General features: G+C 42.4%; 1 protein-coding gene across 5 annotated transcripts in view; it reads right to left on the bottom strand.

Moving 5' to 3' along the window:
• Nucleotides 1-13,649, bottom strand: part of ARHGAP17 (Rho GTPase activating protein 17) — a 99,027-nt gene that overhangs the window by 26,728 nt on the left and 58,650 nt on the right. For all 5 annotated transcript variants that reach the window (XR_008373238.1, XM_053555412.1, XM_053555415.1 and 2 more), the window contains exons 7-12: nt 12,437-12,548; nt 9,135-9,203; nt 8,893-8,974; nt 3,759-3,886; nt 1,852-1,963; nt 833-914 (exon numbers count right to left, since the gene is read on the bottom strand). Coding sequence is in view for 4 of the 5 variants with exons in the window: in XM_053555412.1 (XP_053411387.1) it covers nt 833-914; nt 1,852-1,963; nt 3,759-3,886; nt 8,893-8,974; nt 9,135-9,203; nt 12,437-12,548 (585 nt within the window). In the remaining variant the exon portion in view is untranslated. The remainder of the gene's footprint in view (nt 1-832; nt 915-1,851; nt 1,964-3,758; nt 3,887-8,892; nt 8,975-9,134; nt 9,204-12,436; nt 12,549-13,649) is intronic.

The raw sequence follows: 13,649 nt of genomic DNA, 5'->3' as shown, positions 1-13,649 counted from the left end.
GACAGCAAAACCAACCCCTCCGCTACCTCCTGCTCCTCCTCAGCATGAAGACAAGGCTGAAGACCTTTATGATAAACCACTTGTGCTTAATGAATAGTACACACGGTTTTCTCTTCCTTATGATTTTCTTAATAACATTTTCTTTTCTCCAGCTTATTTTATTGTAAGAATATAGTATAATACATACAAACATACAAAATACATTTTAACTGATGACTTATGTTCTCAGTAAGGCTTCTGGACAACTGTAGGATACTAGTAGCTAAGCATTTGTAGTTAACTTCTGGAGCCAGGGGCGGCGCCTGTGGCTCAGTGAGTAGGGCACCGGTCCCATATGCCGAGGGTGGCGGGTTCAAGCCCAGCCCTGGCCAAACTGCAACAAAAAAAAAAAAGAAAAGAAAACTTCTGGAGCCAAAAGTTGTATGAGGATTTTCAATTGCATGGGGGTCAGCGCCCCTAATGCCATGTTAATCAAGGGTCAACTGCATTATAGCATCGCTGAGTTGGAGTGCGGCTTGTCAGGCACATTGCCTCTGGTCAATATGACACCTGTCCTAGTTACACGGCTTTCAATATAGAGATCAACCTAGTTCATTAACATGGACACAACTATGTCTTCATCCATATAAATCACACAAATTTAAATCAATATAAAAGTGATGACCTTCCTACACTAATAATTATAATACTTGATATTTTACTCTAAACATTAATAAGAACTGGGGCACATATTATTTAAGGTTACTTTATGATCCTTGAAAATGATTTATAAATAGGATACAGTATTACATCACTTCCTTTAACTTTCAAAATTCTGTGTTCTTAAAGTTACCTTGCAACTTGTGTCCATTCTTCATACAGATTAAAAGTCATCAAAGGTTCTGGCAATTCCCGTAAATAGGACTTCAAAGCACCTGAAATAATTAATGCTCTCTTTGAATACAAAAAGGGGTAAGGCTGAGAATCTCAGGACACATTATTTTGCAAATCGAAATTATTTCAATCACAACGTTTCATGGCATATAAAAAATATCATAAATTGGCAGGAGTGGTTAGAGAATGAAATGCTCATAAAACAAATTCAGGCCCTTGTTAGGTGATTTTGTTGCTATGCAAACATAAAGTGCACTTTATACAAACCTAGAGCCCACTACACACTTAGGCTAGATGGTACAGTCTGTTTCTTCTAGGTTACAAACCTACACAGCATGTTACTATATTGAACACTATGGGCAACTGTAACAGAATTTTCAGTCTTTGTATATCTAAACACAGAAAAGGTAATGCACTGCACTTAGACATTATGATAGCTACAGCTGCATCACTAGGCAACAGAAATTTTTTAGTTTCAGCTCAGTGCCCATAGCACAGTGGTTACAGCGCCAGCCACATACACCCAGGCTGGCAGTTGGAATCCGGCCTGGACCAACTAAACAACAACTGCAACACAAAAATAGCCAGGTGTTGTGACAGGCGCCTGTAGGCTGAGGCAAGAGAATCGCTGATTCTCCAAGAATTAGAGGTTGCTGTGAACTGTGACACCATGGCACTCTCCCAAGGGCGACATAGTGAAACTCTGTCTCAAAAAAAAATTTCAGTTTCATTATAATCACATGGGCCACAATTGTACATTTTGGCTGATCTTCAACTGAAACATCATTATGCAGCATGATCTCCAAAATATTTGCATTGTTATCTACTTTCACCATTACTTAATACACAACAAACAAACAAAGGGAACAGAAAAGGGGTGTGTATGTATACATTACATTATACCATAAGGCATTTTATCAGGAGACTCGCCCATCACTTTGAGGGTGACTCAGTTTGCAGAAACTCCTTAGAGCTCACCTGCTACTGCGTGGGGGTCTGAATAGAACTCATCCAAGTGAGAAGTAGAACAGTCTAAAGCAGCTTTCAGTTTCTTTAACTTGGAGGCTCCGGCGCCAATTCGGAAAAGGCCCTAAAGACAATGAAAAGCCATTGGCATCAAGAGCAGATGGGGAATCTTACACTAAGCAGCAGTATGGCCTGATGGAAGGGAGCCCCACTCCCCTTCCCAACTTCAGTACACCTGCCTGCCTTGCAGAACAGTTAGGAGGAAAGAAGAGGTCCAAGTTTGTACCCTGAGCAGAGTGACTTGTAAAGAACAGAGCTCTTGATCTGCCTCATTATTAAAATACCTGTGCCTATTAAAAATCCATCTAAAAGATTTTACAATTGCGCAAGGTATGTACTTCCACAAGGTTGACTGCTACAGATTTTCTAAATTTAGTATTTTAAAAAAACACTTAAGTAGCTCAGCGCCCGCAGCTCAGGGGTTAGGGCGCTGGCCACATTCATGGAGGCAGGGGAATTCGAACCTGGCCCGGGCCTGCTAAACAACGACAACTGCAACAACAACAAAAATAGCTGGGAGTTGTGGCAGCCGTCTGTAGTCCCAGCTACTTGGGAGGCTGAGGCAAGAGAATTGCTTAAGCCCGAGAGTTTGAGGTTGCTGTGAGCTGTGACGCCATGGCACTCTACCAAGGGCAACATAGTGAGATTCTGTCTCAAAAATCAATAAATTAATAAACTCAAGAAAAATGGACTCGGCTGCAAGTCACTTTCACTCCCCTAAATGCTACTTAGGAAAAGTAGAGAACAGAAGAAGTGTCAACTGGAGAGGCAGGAGAATGAAGGATATCAAACCAGGAATTAAAAAGACTTCAATTTTAAAGAAAATTTATCTAGGTAGGGTTCGCTGGTCTCAGCACTACTGACACTTTGGGCTGGATACTTCTTTGCTGTGGGGCTGTCCCATACATTATATAAGCCAGTGGTGAAACTCTTCTCCCTAGTGTGATAATCAAAAATGTCTCCTGGGGAGCAAATCTGGTCCCAGATGAGCAGCACTGACCTCAGCTTGTAGAAGCAGAGGTCACATAGCTGGGACAGGGGAAGTGACTGGAAGTAAACACAAGGAGGGCTTTCCTTTCAGGGTGTTCCTTGAACTGGGCACTGATTGCCTGGGTGTGAATTCTTTTAATTCTTTTGTTATTACTATCTGGCTTTTAATTCTTTTGTTATTTACTATCTCCTGGAGCACATTAGCTGTGAAAACTCATCAAGCTATTTACCTATGATGTGCACACTTTTCTGTTTGTGCATTATATTTCAATAAAGAGTTTTAAAAAGGAAAAAGTTTTTAAAGTTTTAAAGTTTGCATTTTAATTCTTGCCGCGACCCGGAGTGAACTCCCTGTGTGGTGACTTCCTTATCTATACAAGAAGAGTGATGAGAACTGCCTTGCTTAGTTTCTGGGGATTTTTTGGTAAGAATCCCATGAAACAAAGTATGTAAATGCTCCCTTCTTCCCCTCAAAAAAAATTGCATAGTAATACACAAATATAAGATTGTTGCCATAGAGGCTTGCTATTAAAAACTAAATCTCATGGAAGTTCTGGCCCGTAAGCGCATCAGGAAATCCATTGCTGCAAATCACAACCAGAGTTTAAAATGAAACAAGACTAAAAAAAAAAAAAGTCAGGGTATAACGCAAGTAGGAAAGGTAAATATGGTCCCATAAAACCTTTATAAGGTAAGATGTGTAGCGCCTCAATTAAAAATGTGGGTCATGATGACAGAAGTCTGAAAGCTGCTGGTCTACATAAAACCCATAGTGGCTGTGTAAGAGAGGGGAGCCGGGGATGGCAGAGAGCATGGTGTTCTGTGAAGGCACAGAGACTTGGTGTGCAGGACCACAAAATGCCTCTCACCTCCTCCTTCATGCCTGTTTCCAGGAGTAGCATGACACAGGCTTCGATGGGAAGCGCGATCTCGCGCCCACTCCGTTTCAGGTGTTCTTCCAAAGGAGTCCCAAAAGCTGGCTTTTCCGCCCACTTATCTAGAGCAGCAAATCATTCTGTTAAACACCAAACAACCTCATGCTATTACCAAGCTATTTTGTCCCCAGACTCCCAAAGGGGACTTTCCTAGCAGTCTGGTAATGGAGGTGTTGAGAAAAGGGAATATGTCTATTCTATTTGCTTTTGTTATTTACTATCTCCTGGAGCACAAACTGTGTGCCAGGCTGAGGCAGTTACTTGTGGAACAGCAGCCTTAAGCAATCTGCATGGTGCCCCACGTGGAGTCCAGGTGAAGGGAGCAGGGCTGTGCACCTGCATCGCGCCCATATTAACACAGAGGATGTATCAGAGCACACAACTGTCACTGAAAAGAAGTTATTCTAGACATGAAAAGCAGCATTGTCCTTCTAGCTAGGAGACAAGAAACAGACTCTTTCAATGAGAGCATGAAAATAATCTCAAAATTTCAAACACAAGTCAAGCATATAAGACTACAGATGGCCAGCGTGAAATTGTGTCAAATGCAACATCTCTGTGACATGCAGCGCTTCCAACGCCACACCCCCAGATAGGCCCGAAAAATTCTGAGTTGAAAAAAATGCAGCAGCGGCAGCCCTGGAGCAGCTTAGGCTGAAGGCTGTGCTAACAGCAGTAAAGCGATCTTCTAGATTATTTTCAGGTCCTCTGAGGCAGCTTAGCAGAAATATATACAGTAATAAAGCAGTAAAACAGAAAGAAGAATTTAGAAAATGGATATTATCAAATTAGAATAAGAAGTATTAGGTTGGATGTGGTCTGCCCGTGGGAATAGTGCTGCCTGAGAAGCTCACAGAAGCAAAGCAGAAACTCCCCCAAGGAGAAACACTTAATTCTCCCCAACACTAAGAGAGCACCTTTGATGGACAGTGGTCCCCTACTCAGCTATTACAGAGGTGGATCGGGCAGTGGTAACATTCACACGCTCCCCTATATCACAGCAGGGCACAGGCTTACAAATAATCTGCATACGGGGGAAGGAAGAAAATAAAATCCACAAATCTGCACCCCTGAGAGCTTGCACAAGGGAATGGTGTAAGAGCAAGTGGGGTAAAGGTTGATAAAAGGGCGAGGAGAAGGCAGGCCAGGGACAAGAACAAGAAGCAGGCCACCAGCCAACCCAGGGCAGTTGGGAGTCTCCTGTCTCTGGCTCAGCCTCAGCCCAGTAGTAACAGAAAAACCATCCAGGGGCCTGGCCCTTCACAGAGGACACAGCGCTATGATAGTCCTCTCAGAGGCCAATCTTATCTGACTACTTTGTCCCTTTTATCTAAAGCAAAGATACTCAACACAGGCTGAAAATGGCCACATAACCAATCCCCTGGGGCTCCACTGGAACCCCTCAGGAGAGGTCTGCAAATGACACCTGTCATCTCCTCAACCACAGGCCTGGCTCTGGGATGCTGAGGGGTGGGCATACTCCAAACCTGTGCCAAAACTTTCTAGTAAATACTGAACAGAGCATGTCCCACCACCCCCTATCTTGCTGTAATGTTGGCAGAGGATGCAGGAAAACCACCGACCTAGAGATTAGTCATAAGGCAAATTCTACCTTGGGTGCTGGGGTCTCAAACAGCAGACCTACTATGTGCCGGGCACTGCAATGGCACATGAAGTTCATAGAGACTCCCCACTCTCAGGACGAGAGCAAATTGTGAAGGAAATACAAGACAGACATGTAAACATAGAACAGTGATAAGACGAGACATGTTTGCTAAGTCACGGCAGATCAATGGTCACAAATGCAATTGTCTGCAGGGGCCAGGAAAGAGAGTACATGCACAGTCTCCAAGGGGGGGCGGGCACCGCTCCACAGCGTCAGACCCATGTTGCCTCACGGGAAAGCAGACCCAGAGTCACCAGATAGATGTTCTGAAATTCCAAGTGAAGCCAGAAATCAGGGTCATTATGTGCCTGGGTTTTAAATGATGGCAACTAATTAAAAAAACATTTTTAATGAGATACAGCTGTTTGCGACTTCTGGGGCAGACCATAAATGCTAGCGCAATTCCTGAGACAAAAGCGTTTACTGTTGACGTCACGTGTCAGAGAAGTCTTCTCAAAGAAGTAAGCTTGGAAGAGGTGTCATAAGAATATGTGCCAAGAAATAGGCAAATACATGTTGTGGAGGGAAACAGGCTGAGAAAAGACCAGGAACCGTAAGTTTGGGCATTTCTATCCCAAGCTCACGCACAAGGTGATAAGAGCACCGAGCAAAGGGAGCCGGAGGGAGCATGGAGGAAGGAAGGCAGAGCACAGAGCAAAGCAAGCCGGAGGGAGCACGGAGGAAGGAAGGCAGAGCACAGAGCAAAGCGAGCTGGAGGGAGCACCGAGGGAGGAAGGCAGAGCAAAGAGAGCCGGAGGGAGCACAGAGGGAGGAAGGCAGAGCACAGAGCAAAGCAAGCCAGAAGGAGCACGGAGGGAGGAAGGCAGAGCACAGAGCAAAGCAAGCCAGAAGGAGCACGGAGGGAGGAAGGCAGAGCACAGAGCAAAGCGAGCCGGAGGGAGCACGGAGGGAGGAAGGCAGAGCAAAGAGAGCCGGAGGGAGCACAGAGGGAGGAAGGCAGAGCACAGAGCAAAGCGAGCCGGAGGGAGCACGGAGGGAGGAAGGCAGAGCAAAGTGAGCCGGAGGGAGGAAGACAAAGTATAGAGTGAGATGACAGGCCCAGCAGTCGGCTGGGGGAGAGAGGGAGAAGAGGGCCTGAATTCTCAGACCCAGACTGTTCTGAGAGAGGTGGCATGAGGGAGACACGGAGAGAGGAAAGGACAGCTAATATGGAGGGAGAATCAGTTTGCCCTTTGAGATCCATGCAGTTTAAGGTGAAAGCCAGTTATGAAAGGGAACTGACGCGAAGGAGGCTGTGAGGATGAAGGTGCAGGCGAGAAGCAAAGCTGTGAAAGTTAGCCGACTTCCAGGGAAAAGGGAGAGTGAGGAAGGAAAGAGAAGACAGGAGCAAGGACTGGACCTCAGAAAAGGCTGATTTGGGGGGTGGGGACAGAAACGAAGGAATGCAGAGTCCTAGGAATGGAAGAAGAAAATCACATCGAAGGAGGAAAAACTGTAACCAGGAAGAGATGGCCTACATCACACCAACTGCTAGGACATGACAAGAGGCGGCTGGTCCTTGGGGAATTGCAGTGTGTGAGTGTGTGTTTTAAATAGCAGAGCAACTGGGAGTTGAAATCAGATTACAAAGGGTTAAGGGGTGGGAAGGTGGTAAGAAAATGTAGGCAGCAGGTGGGAAGAAGTCATAAAAATGAAAGACGATGAGATTAAATGGGCACCACATTTAGGACAGGGAGGTACAGCATAACCACCAGCCGCCCTTGAATGTGAGACCAGAGTCTACAGGGGCGTGGGGAGTGGCAGGGGCCATCACACATTCTTTCTATAGCAAGGACACACTGGGCCCTTCTGAAAACAGAAGACAAGACGGGAAGAGGAGACAGGTCTACAGGAGAGGTGGGCAGGAAGACTCGCAGAGTTGGAGGGTGCCATTAGCATACAAGGTGGATCACACGTCCTCCACTGGCTGTTTACCTCACTTTCCTGCTCCTTCTGTTCCATCCTAAACTCTGACCTGTCCCCTCCCTGTTCTCTATGGAAAATAGCCTTGGTGAAAAAACAAGAATGTGAATTTTATAAAAGGGACTGCTCAAGAAATCCAATCTTCTTGTTTTTCTGCTTGTTAGTCAACTCCAAATCGGACTGTAAGTCACTCAATGGCTAAGATGATGATGTATCTACTATCTTGTCCCAAGCAGGACTCACCCACAGTGGGTATCTCACAAATACATGTTCTTAATACTCTGAACTGCCCGGAGAGTCTGTCCCTGGGAATGTGGAACACTTCCCAGTGTCTTCATTCCTTTGCACCATGACCCAGTGCCACCTTCCAGGAACTAGAAAACTGCATCATTTAGGAAAGCAGGGCAGTGGCTGAGGAAATCAGACATGTTGCACCTGAGATCACCAAAGACCTGGCTATGGGGTTAGTCAAGACATGAAATTTTCTGATTTCATAATCAAAAACTTTCAGGTGCAAAGCCAGACTCTGTTAGGACTTCCTGAAACTTTGGGGAAGTGGCATTCTTCAGGGTGCTAGTGTGTGCACACCCACAGCACCCTCCACCCACACACTTACATCACATAGTCGTCACACCCAGCACTTGTCCTGATCCCCTCTCAGCCCAAGACCAGTGATTTTGCAGGGGGAGCTCCAAATGTCAGATCTACTCCATAAGCAGAAAAGCACAACAGATCCAAACACAGGCAAGAAATTTCTGCCTCAACAACTTGCAGTCATCTCTGCCAGTAAATAAGGGAGAAGTGGGATCAGAAGCTTTAGTGAGGATAAAGAAGTTTTAGAGATTCACCTTAAAACTAAAGTTCGGTCTACTCACAACTTTTGGGTAAAACCTACAACGTGCTTGAATACAGTAGGAAAAATATTAATGGTGATAAGAATAAGAACCTATGTAAAGAAAAAGTAGGGGCCTGAAAGAAATGGTCATGATCTTATGATCCAATGTTATTTATGTAATGACTGCTAATGTGACTTTAGCAATATGTTTTAAGTGCTGGCTTATAAAATTCTCTCATGGTAAGTCCAAAATATTTCCCTAGAATGGATCTTCTTGGAATCACAGAGCCAGAATTAAGCCTTATGGAACAAATAACTGATTTGGAAAAGGATAATTAGCCGCTCGACTTTTTCAAGCCAATCAAAGACATCAAAACATACAGGCCCTCCCACAAAGGGGCCAGCTTTCTCTTCAGCTGAAGGTTTCAAAAGAACTACAACTGTTCCATTAGTATGTTAATTTGGGTTTGGAAGAAATTAGAGAATGAAGCAAGAAAGACAAAATTATGCCAGGAAATAGTACCCTCCTAGGCAGAGAAGCTTTCTCCAGGGGAAACACATGCAGAGGAGTCAGGGCAAAAGAGAACCCAGGCAGAAGTGGCAGAGGCAAGAAGGAGGCATCAGCCGCACGCAGGTTACATTACCTTGATGGGCTCGCATTTCGGGAAGGGCCTTTTCTAAGACTGCTAATGCTTTTCTATGGTAATCTGCTTGGGCTTCTAATAACTGAGAACAAACCCACATTCAAAAACAAAAGTAACGTTAGCATTGGATGGACACACACACAATGACTGAGCAAAACTAAAAATGAAATCTTTTGCAAAAAAAGCTAAAATGACTCAATTTTTACAATGCTTTCACATTTCCCTCAAAAGAAGGTGCTCACCGTAACAAAAAATTTGCCATACTCCCCTTCTTTGGCCATGAAGTTGTACATGTCTGCTGCAAGTTGATCCTGGGTAAATGGAAGAGAAGATATGTTATTAAAGAAAAAAGAAATGAAAGAAAATTGCATCTGAGAATAATCTGTGTGAGTCCTGTGACCAAAAACTCACAGAAACAGCCACAGATTAAACATTTGTCAACTGACTGGTACAACTATACACTGAAACAACAAAAAGAATAAGGAAGCTTATTATGAGACTGGCATGGAAGATCTCCAGGATATACTGTTAATGTGCCTCATTAAGAAGTATAAAGCATGATATGCTATACTACCATCAGGTTACCAAAAAAAGGGAAAAGAAAATGTCATATTCTTATTGGCGTATATGTATAAAAAGATGTTCAGAAGAAAAAACTAAGGAATCAGTAATAGTGGTTACCTGCTAGGAGAATTGGAAATTAGGCAGAAAGAGGACAAAGGGTAGAAGAAAGATTTCACTGTAGTCTCACACTTTTTTCTTTTTTTTGAGACAGAGTCTTATTATGTCGCCCTCGGTAGAGTGCCATGACGTCACAGCTCACAGCCACCTCAAACTCTTGGGCTTAAGCAATTCTCTTGCCTCCGCCTCCCAAGTAGCTGGGATTACAGGCGCCTGCCACAATGCCTGGCTATTTTTGTTGTTGTGGCAGTTGTCGCTGTTGTTTAGCAGGCCCTGGCCAGGTTCAAACCCGCCTGCCTCAGTGTATGTGGATGGCGCCCTAACCACTGAGCTGAAGATGCCGAGACTATAGTCTTACACTTTTTAATATTTGAACTAATGTAAAAGAATTAATTATATAAATTTTTAAAAAGTGACTGATTAAGCAACTAGATATATCCAAACTTCTACTATATATAGGAATTATATATATGTATATACACATACACATATTTAGAAAAATTTTTATATATTGGAAAAAATAGATTTTTTTTTTCTGTACTGGCTTGTTTTTGGCATCAAGGTGCACAAATTAATGTGAAACCTCTCCCATTTGTTCTAAAAACTTGGAAATGCTAGTTAGCAGTAACAAACATTCTTTTAGGATAACTAGGAAACCAATAAAGTAAATTCCCTGATCTCTCTACCCCCACCATCACTCATATGCATTAAAAGAAAGAAACAAAAAGCCAGAATGCTAAGTCTGAGTGGAAGCTGGGGATGACTTGGGATCAGAGGACAGAAAACAAAGCATTAGGCCTGGTGAGGTAAGGAATAAGGCTTCTGAAGAACAATACCCTGAATGAAAGAACGGAATGAATTCACTCATCATTGCATGGAAATAACAGAGAAGTGTATGTTTTGGATTGGGCATGCTGGGTCTGAGATAGAAAAACAATGTCCGTGAACTTTCACAAACACAGACCTGCTTTCATGAGGATTTGAGGTTTGAATTTACAATACATGTGGCCCAAGAAACCCCAAGCTGAGAAAGTTTAACTAAAGATGGACACAGATTAGCAATATTCTCTGAGAAGACTCACTCTCAATCTCCAGGAGTCCCACAGATAAAGCCTGTTTTAAAATGAGCTCACAACACAGAATTACGGAACACATGAGGGAATAATCCACCATAAGCACACTACAGTAAACGTCAGAAAATATGAAAGACTGCTACAATAACTACATTTAAAATGATTACAGACATTAAAAAAGAAATTCACTATCAACAGAGGTAGATTTGAAGGAGCAGAACTTTATAAATGAAAAATATAATCAACAAAATTCAAAACTCGATGTTAATTAAATAGTAGGTAAGACATGCCTAAAGAGAGAATTGGGGCAACAGAACTTAGATCTAAGAAGTTACCCGGAAGGTAGCATAAAGAGAAAAGGAGGCAGAAAATATTTTCTTTAGTTTTCACCATTTGAAATTCTGACAAGTATGGAAAATGAGGGAAGAAACATCAGCCCATGATGCACCAACCAGACTTCCCAAATCACCAGCCAAAAATATGCGCAACAAGTAGCCAACAGCCAAGATCTAGGTTAGGCCAGATACGAGGAAGAGTGCTAGTAAGGGACACTGACAAAGCTACAACTGTCCTGAACACAAGCAAGCCAGGGTGACCTTAGTTTATTAAAAGCACTTATCTAAATATTCTTCTTGCTGGGAGTCATGCCTAAAATCCTAGCACTCTGGGAAGCTGAGGTGGGAGGACTGCCTGAACTCAGGAGTTTGAGACTTGCCTGAGCAAGAGTGAGAACTTGTCTCCGTACACCTACAGTCCCAGCTGCTTGGGAGGATGAGGCAGGAGGTTTGATTGAGCCCAAAAGTCTGAGGTTGCTGTGAGCTATGAGGATCCCACTGCACTCTACGCGGGGCAACAGAGTGAGACTCTTGTCTCCATAACCACCACCACCACCACCACCATCACAACAACAAAAACCCCAAAACAAGGCAACTTAAGTATCATCCTTTTAAACACAAAGACTTTTTTAAAACAAAGGCATGACTTTGTGACTTTAGTTTTAATTTCTACCCACTATAATATTTTAAACAAGTTGTTTTCTGCAGGTAACTGAGCAAGGTTTGCTATTTTGAAAAGTGAAATATGACCTGAAAAATCTAAAATATAATAGTCTTAACAGTGTCATGACAAGAAACTATTGTTGAAAAATGATAAATTCTAAGAGGAGGACAAAGTCAATCCTGAGACTCAACAAAGACTTTTTTCTTTACTCTCTCAAATAATTCACCACTTTGTTTAAGGTTTAGAATGAACACCTCCCTACACAGATAAACACAAAATGAGATCACTTAACCATCTAATAAATCTAAATTTAAATGAGAAGATAAAGTTATATTTCTCCCAAATTACAAACCAACTGTCCCAATCCTTCCCTTCCCTATGGATATATGACCTATTTACTGTTCTTAAATCTTAAAATAGTATTTATTTCAGTAAAATCTATACTATTTCACTGATCGATTTTTGTGCCTATTATGCAGATTTAACTGTTGTAACTTTGTATGTTTTACTGTGGTTTTCTCTCCTTTGATTCATTTCATCTTTAAGTAGGCTTAGAAATTTTGTCAAGTTTTAAAAACTATCCTATTTGAATTTAAAATGTTTTATTCTGATAATGTAGTCTCAGAAAATAAAGAAAGAGGTCAAAAATAAAAACCACCTTTAATATCAGAGTATTCTGATAGGAATTATTTAAAATATTAAATAATTTACAATGCTTGACCTTTCATCCACAATTTGCAAAAACAAAAAAAAACTGATATGAGAACATATTTATGAGGGAGTCCTTGTACCTTGCACTGTTCTACTTTATTTCCAGCTTCATCCATCTCTTCCTTTAGGGTATCTATTTTTGATGGAAGCCCCTGAAAATTGGTTCCTGAAGATTTGTGAGCTTGGTTCCACCTGCAAAACAAAAGGGTAGCCAGCATATGAAAACTAGGTGTACATACTTAAGAGTCAGGACCTAATGGAGACAGATCCTTCCTTTCTCCAAACTGATACTACTTGTGATAGGTATCAGTACCCAGGATGCTAGCTTCTCTTGAGTCTATCCTCTAAAACAGAAGCAGACAAAAAGAGACATTAGCTCTTTTCATCATGACAGGACTCGTACAGTGCTGGAAGCAGTGATCTGCTCTGAGCATAACCAAACATAACTGGTTTCACATAAACTCCACTGCTGGGACCCCTTTCCTATAATGTCCAATCATGAAATCTGTGCCATGAAACAGGGTCCACCCCCTTTTTTCTTTCTTAAAGAGACAGGGTCTCACTCTGTTTTCCAGGCTAGAGTACAGTGGTGTCATCATAGCTTACTGTAACCTCAAACTCCTGGGCTCAAATGGTCCTCCCTCCTCAGTCTTCTGAGTAGCTGAGACTATGCGCACATAGCACCATGCCTGCCTAATTTTAATTTTTTTGTAGAGATGCAATCTTACTACAATTGCCCAAGCTGCTCTGGAACTGCTGGCCTTACGTGATACTCCTGCCTTGGCCTCCCAAAGCACTGGGATTACAGGTGTGAGCCACCATTCCTGACTCTCTATCTCCTGCTTTGATCTGAAACGTTCCCTGTGCCACTGGGGGTCAGCTCCAACTCTTTAGGACTCCTTATATTTCTTCTATCATCTGTGACTTGTGATTAATTTCAGAAAGTAAAAGCCGATCAATAATGTAACTATTAACTATCTCTGAAAACATTAAAAAATAAATTAGAGTAATCATAAAGGGATGGGAGAATAATAATTTTAAACAATTTGTTTTTGTTTTCAAATGTGCTTTGACCGTCTGTTTGAATATGGGTATGTCTGGTATTGTGGAACGTTCTTATACCTCAAATTTAAATGTAGATATTATATAGATACAGCATGAAAAACCATATTAGCAACTTATCAAACCTCCCTGACTGCCGCATGGCCCCCTAAATGCTATGTTCTTCCTACTTCATGTTCCTGATGTGACACATTCCTCCACAGAAAGGCTTCAGCAGATCTGCAGAAGCAA

This window comes from Nycticebus coucang, chromosome 12 (genome assembly GCF_027406575.1).
Source record: "Nycticebus coucang isolate mNycCou1 chromosome 12, mNycCou1.pri, whole genome shotgun sequence".
Lineage (NCBI taxonomy): Eukaryota > Metazoa > Chordata > Mammalia > Primates > Lorisidae > Nycticebus > Nycticebus coucang.
Note: the sequence above shows the minus strand (reverse complement) of the source record. Positions and strands in the feature narration are given on the sequence as shown.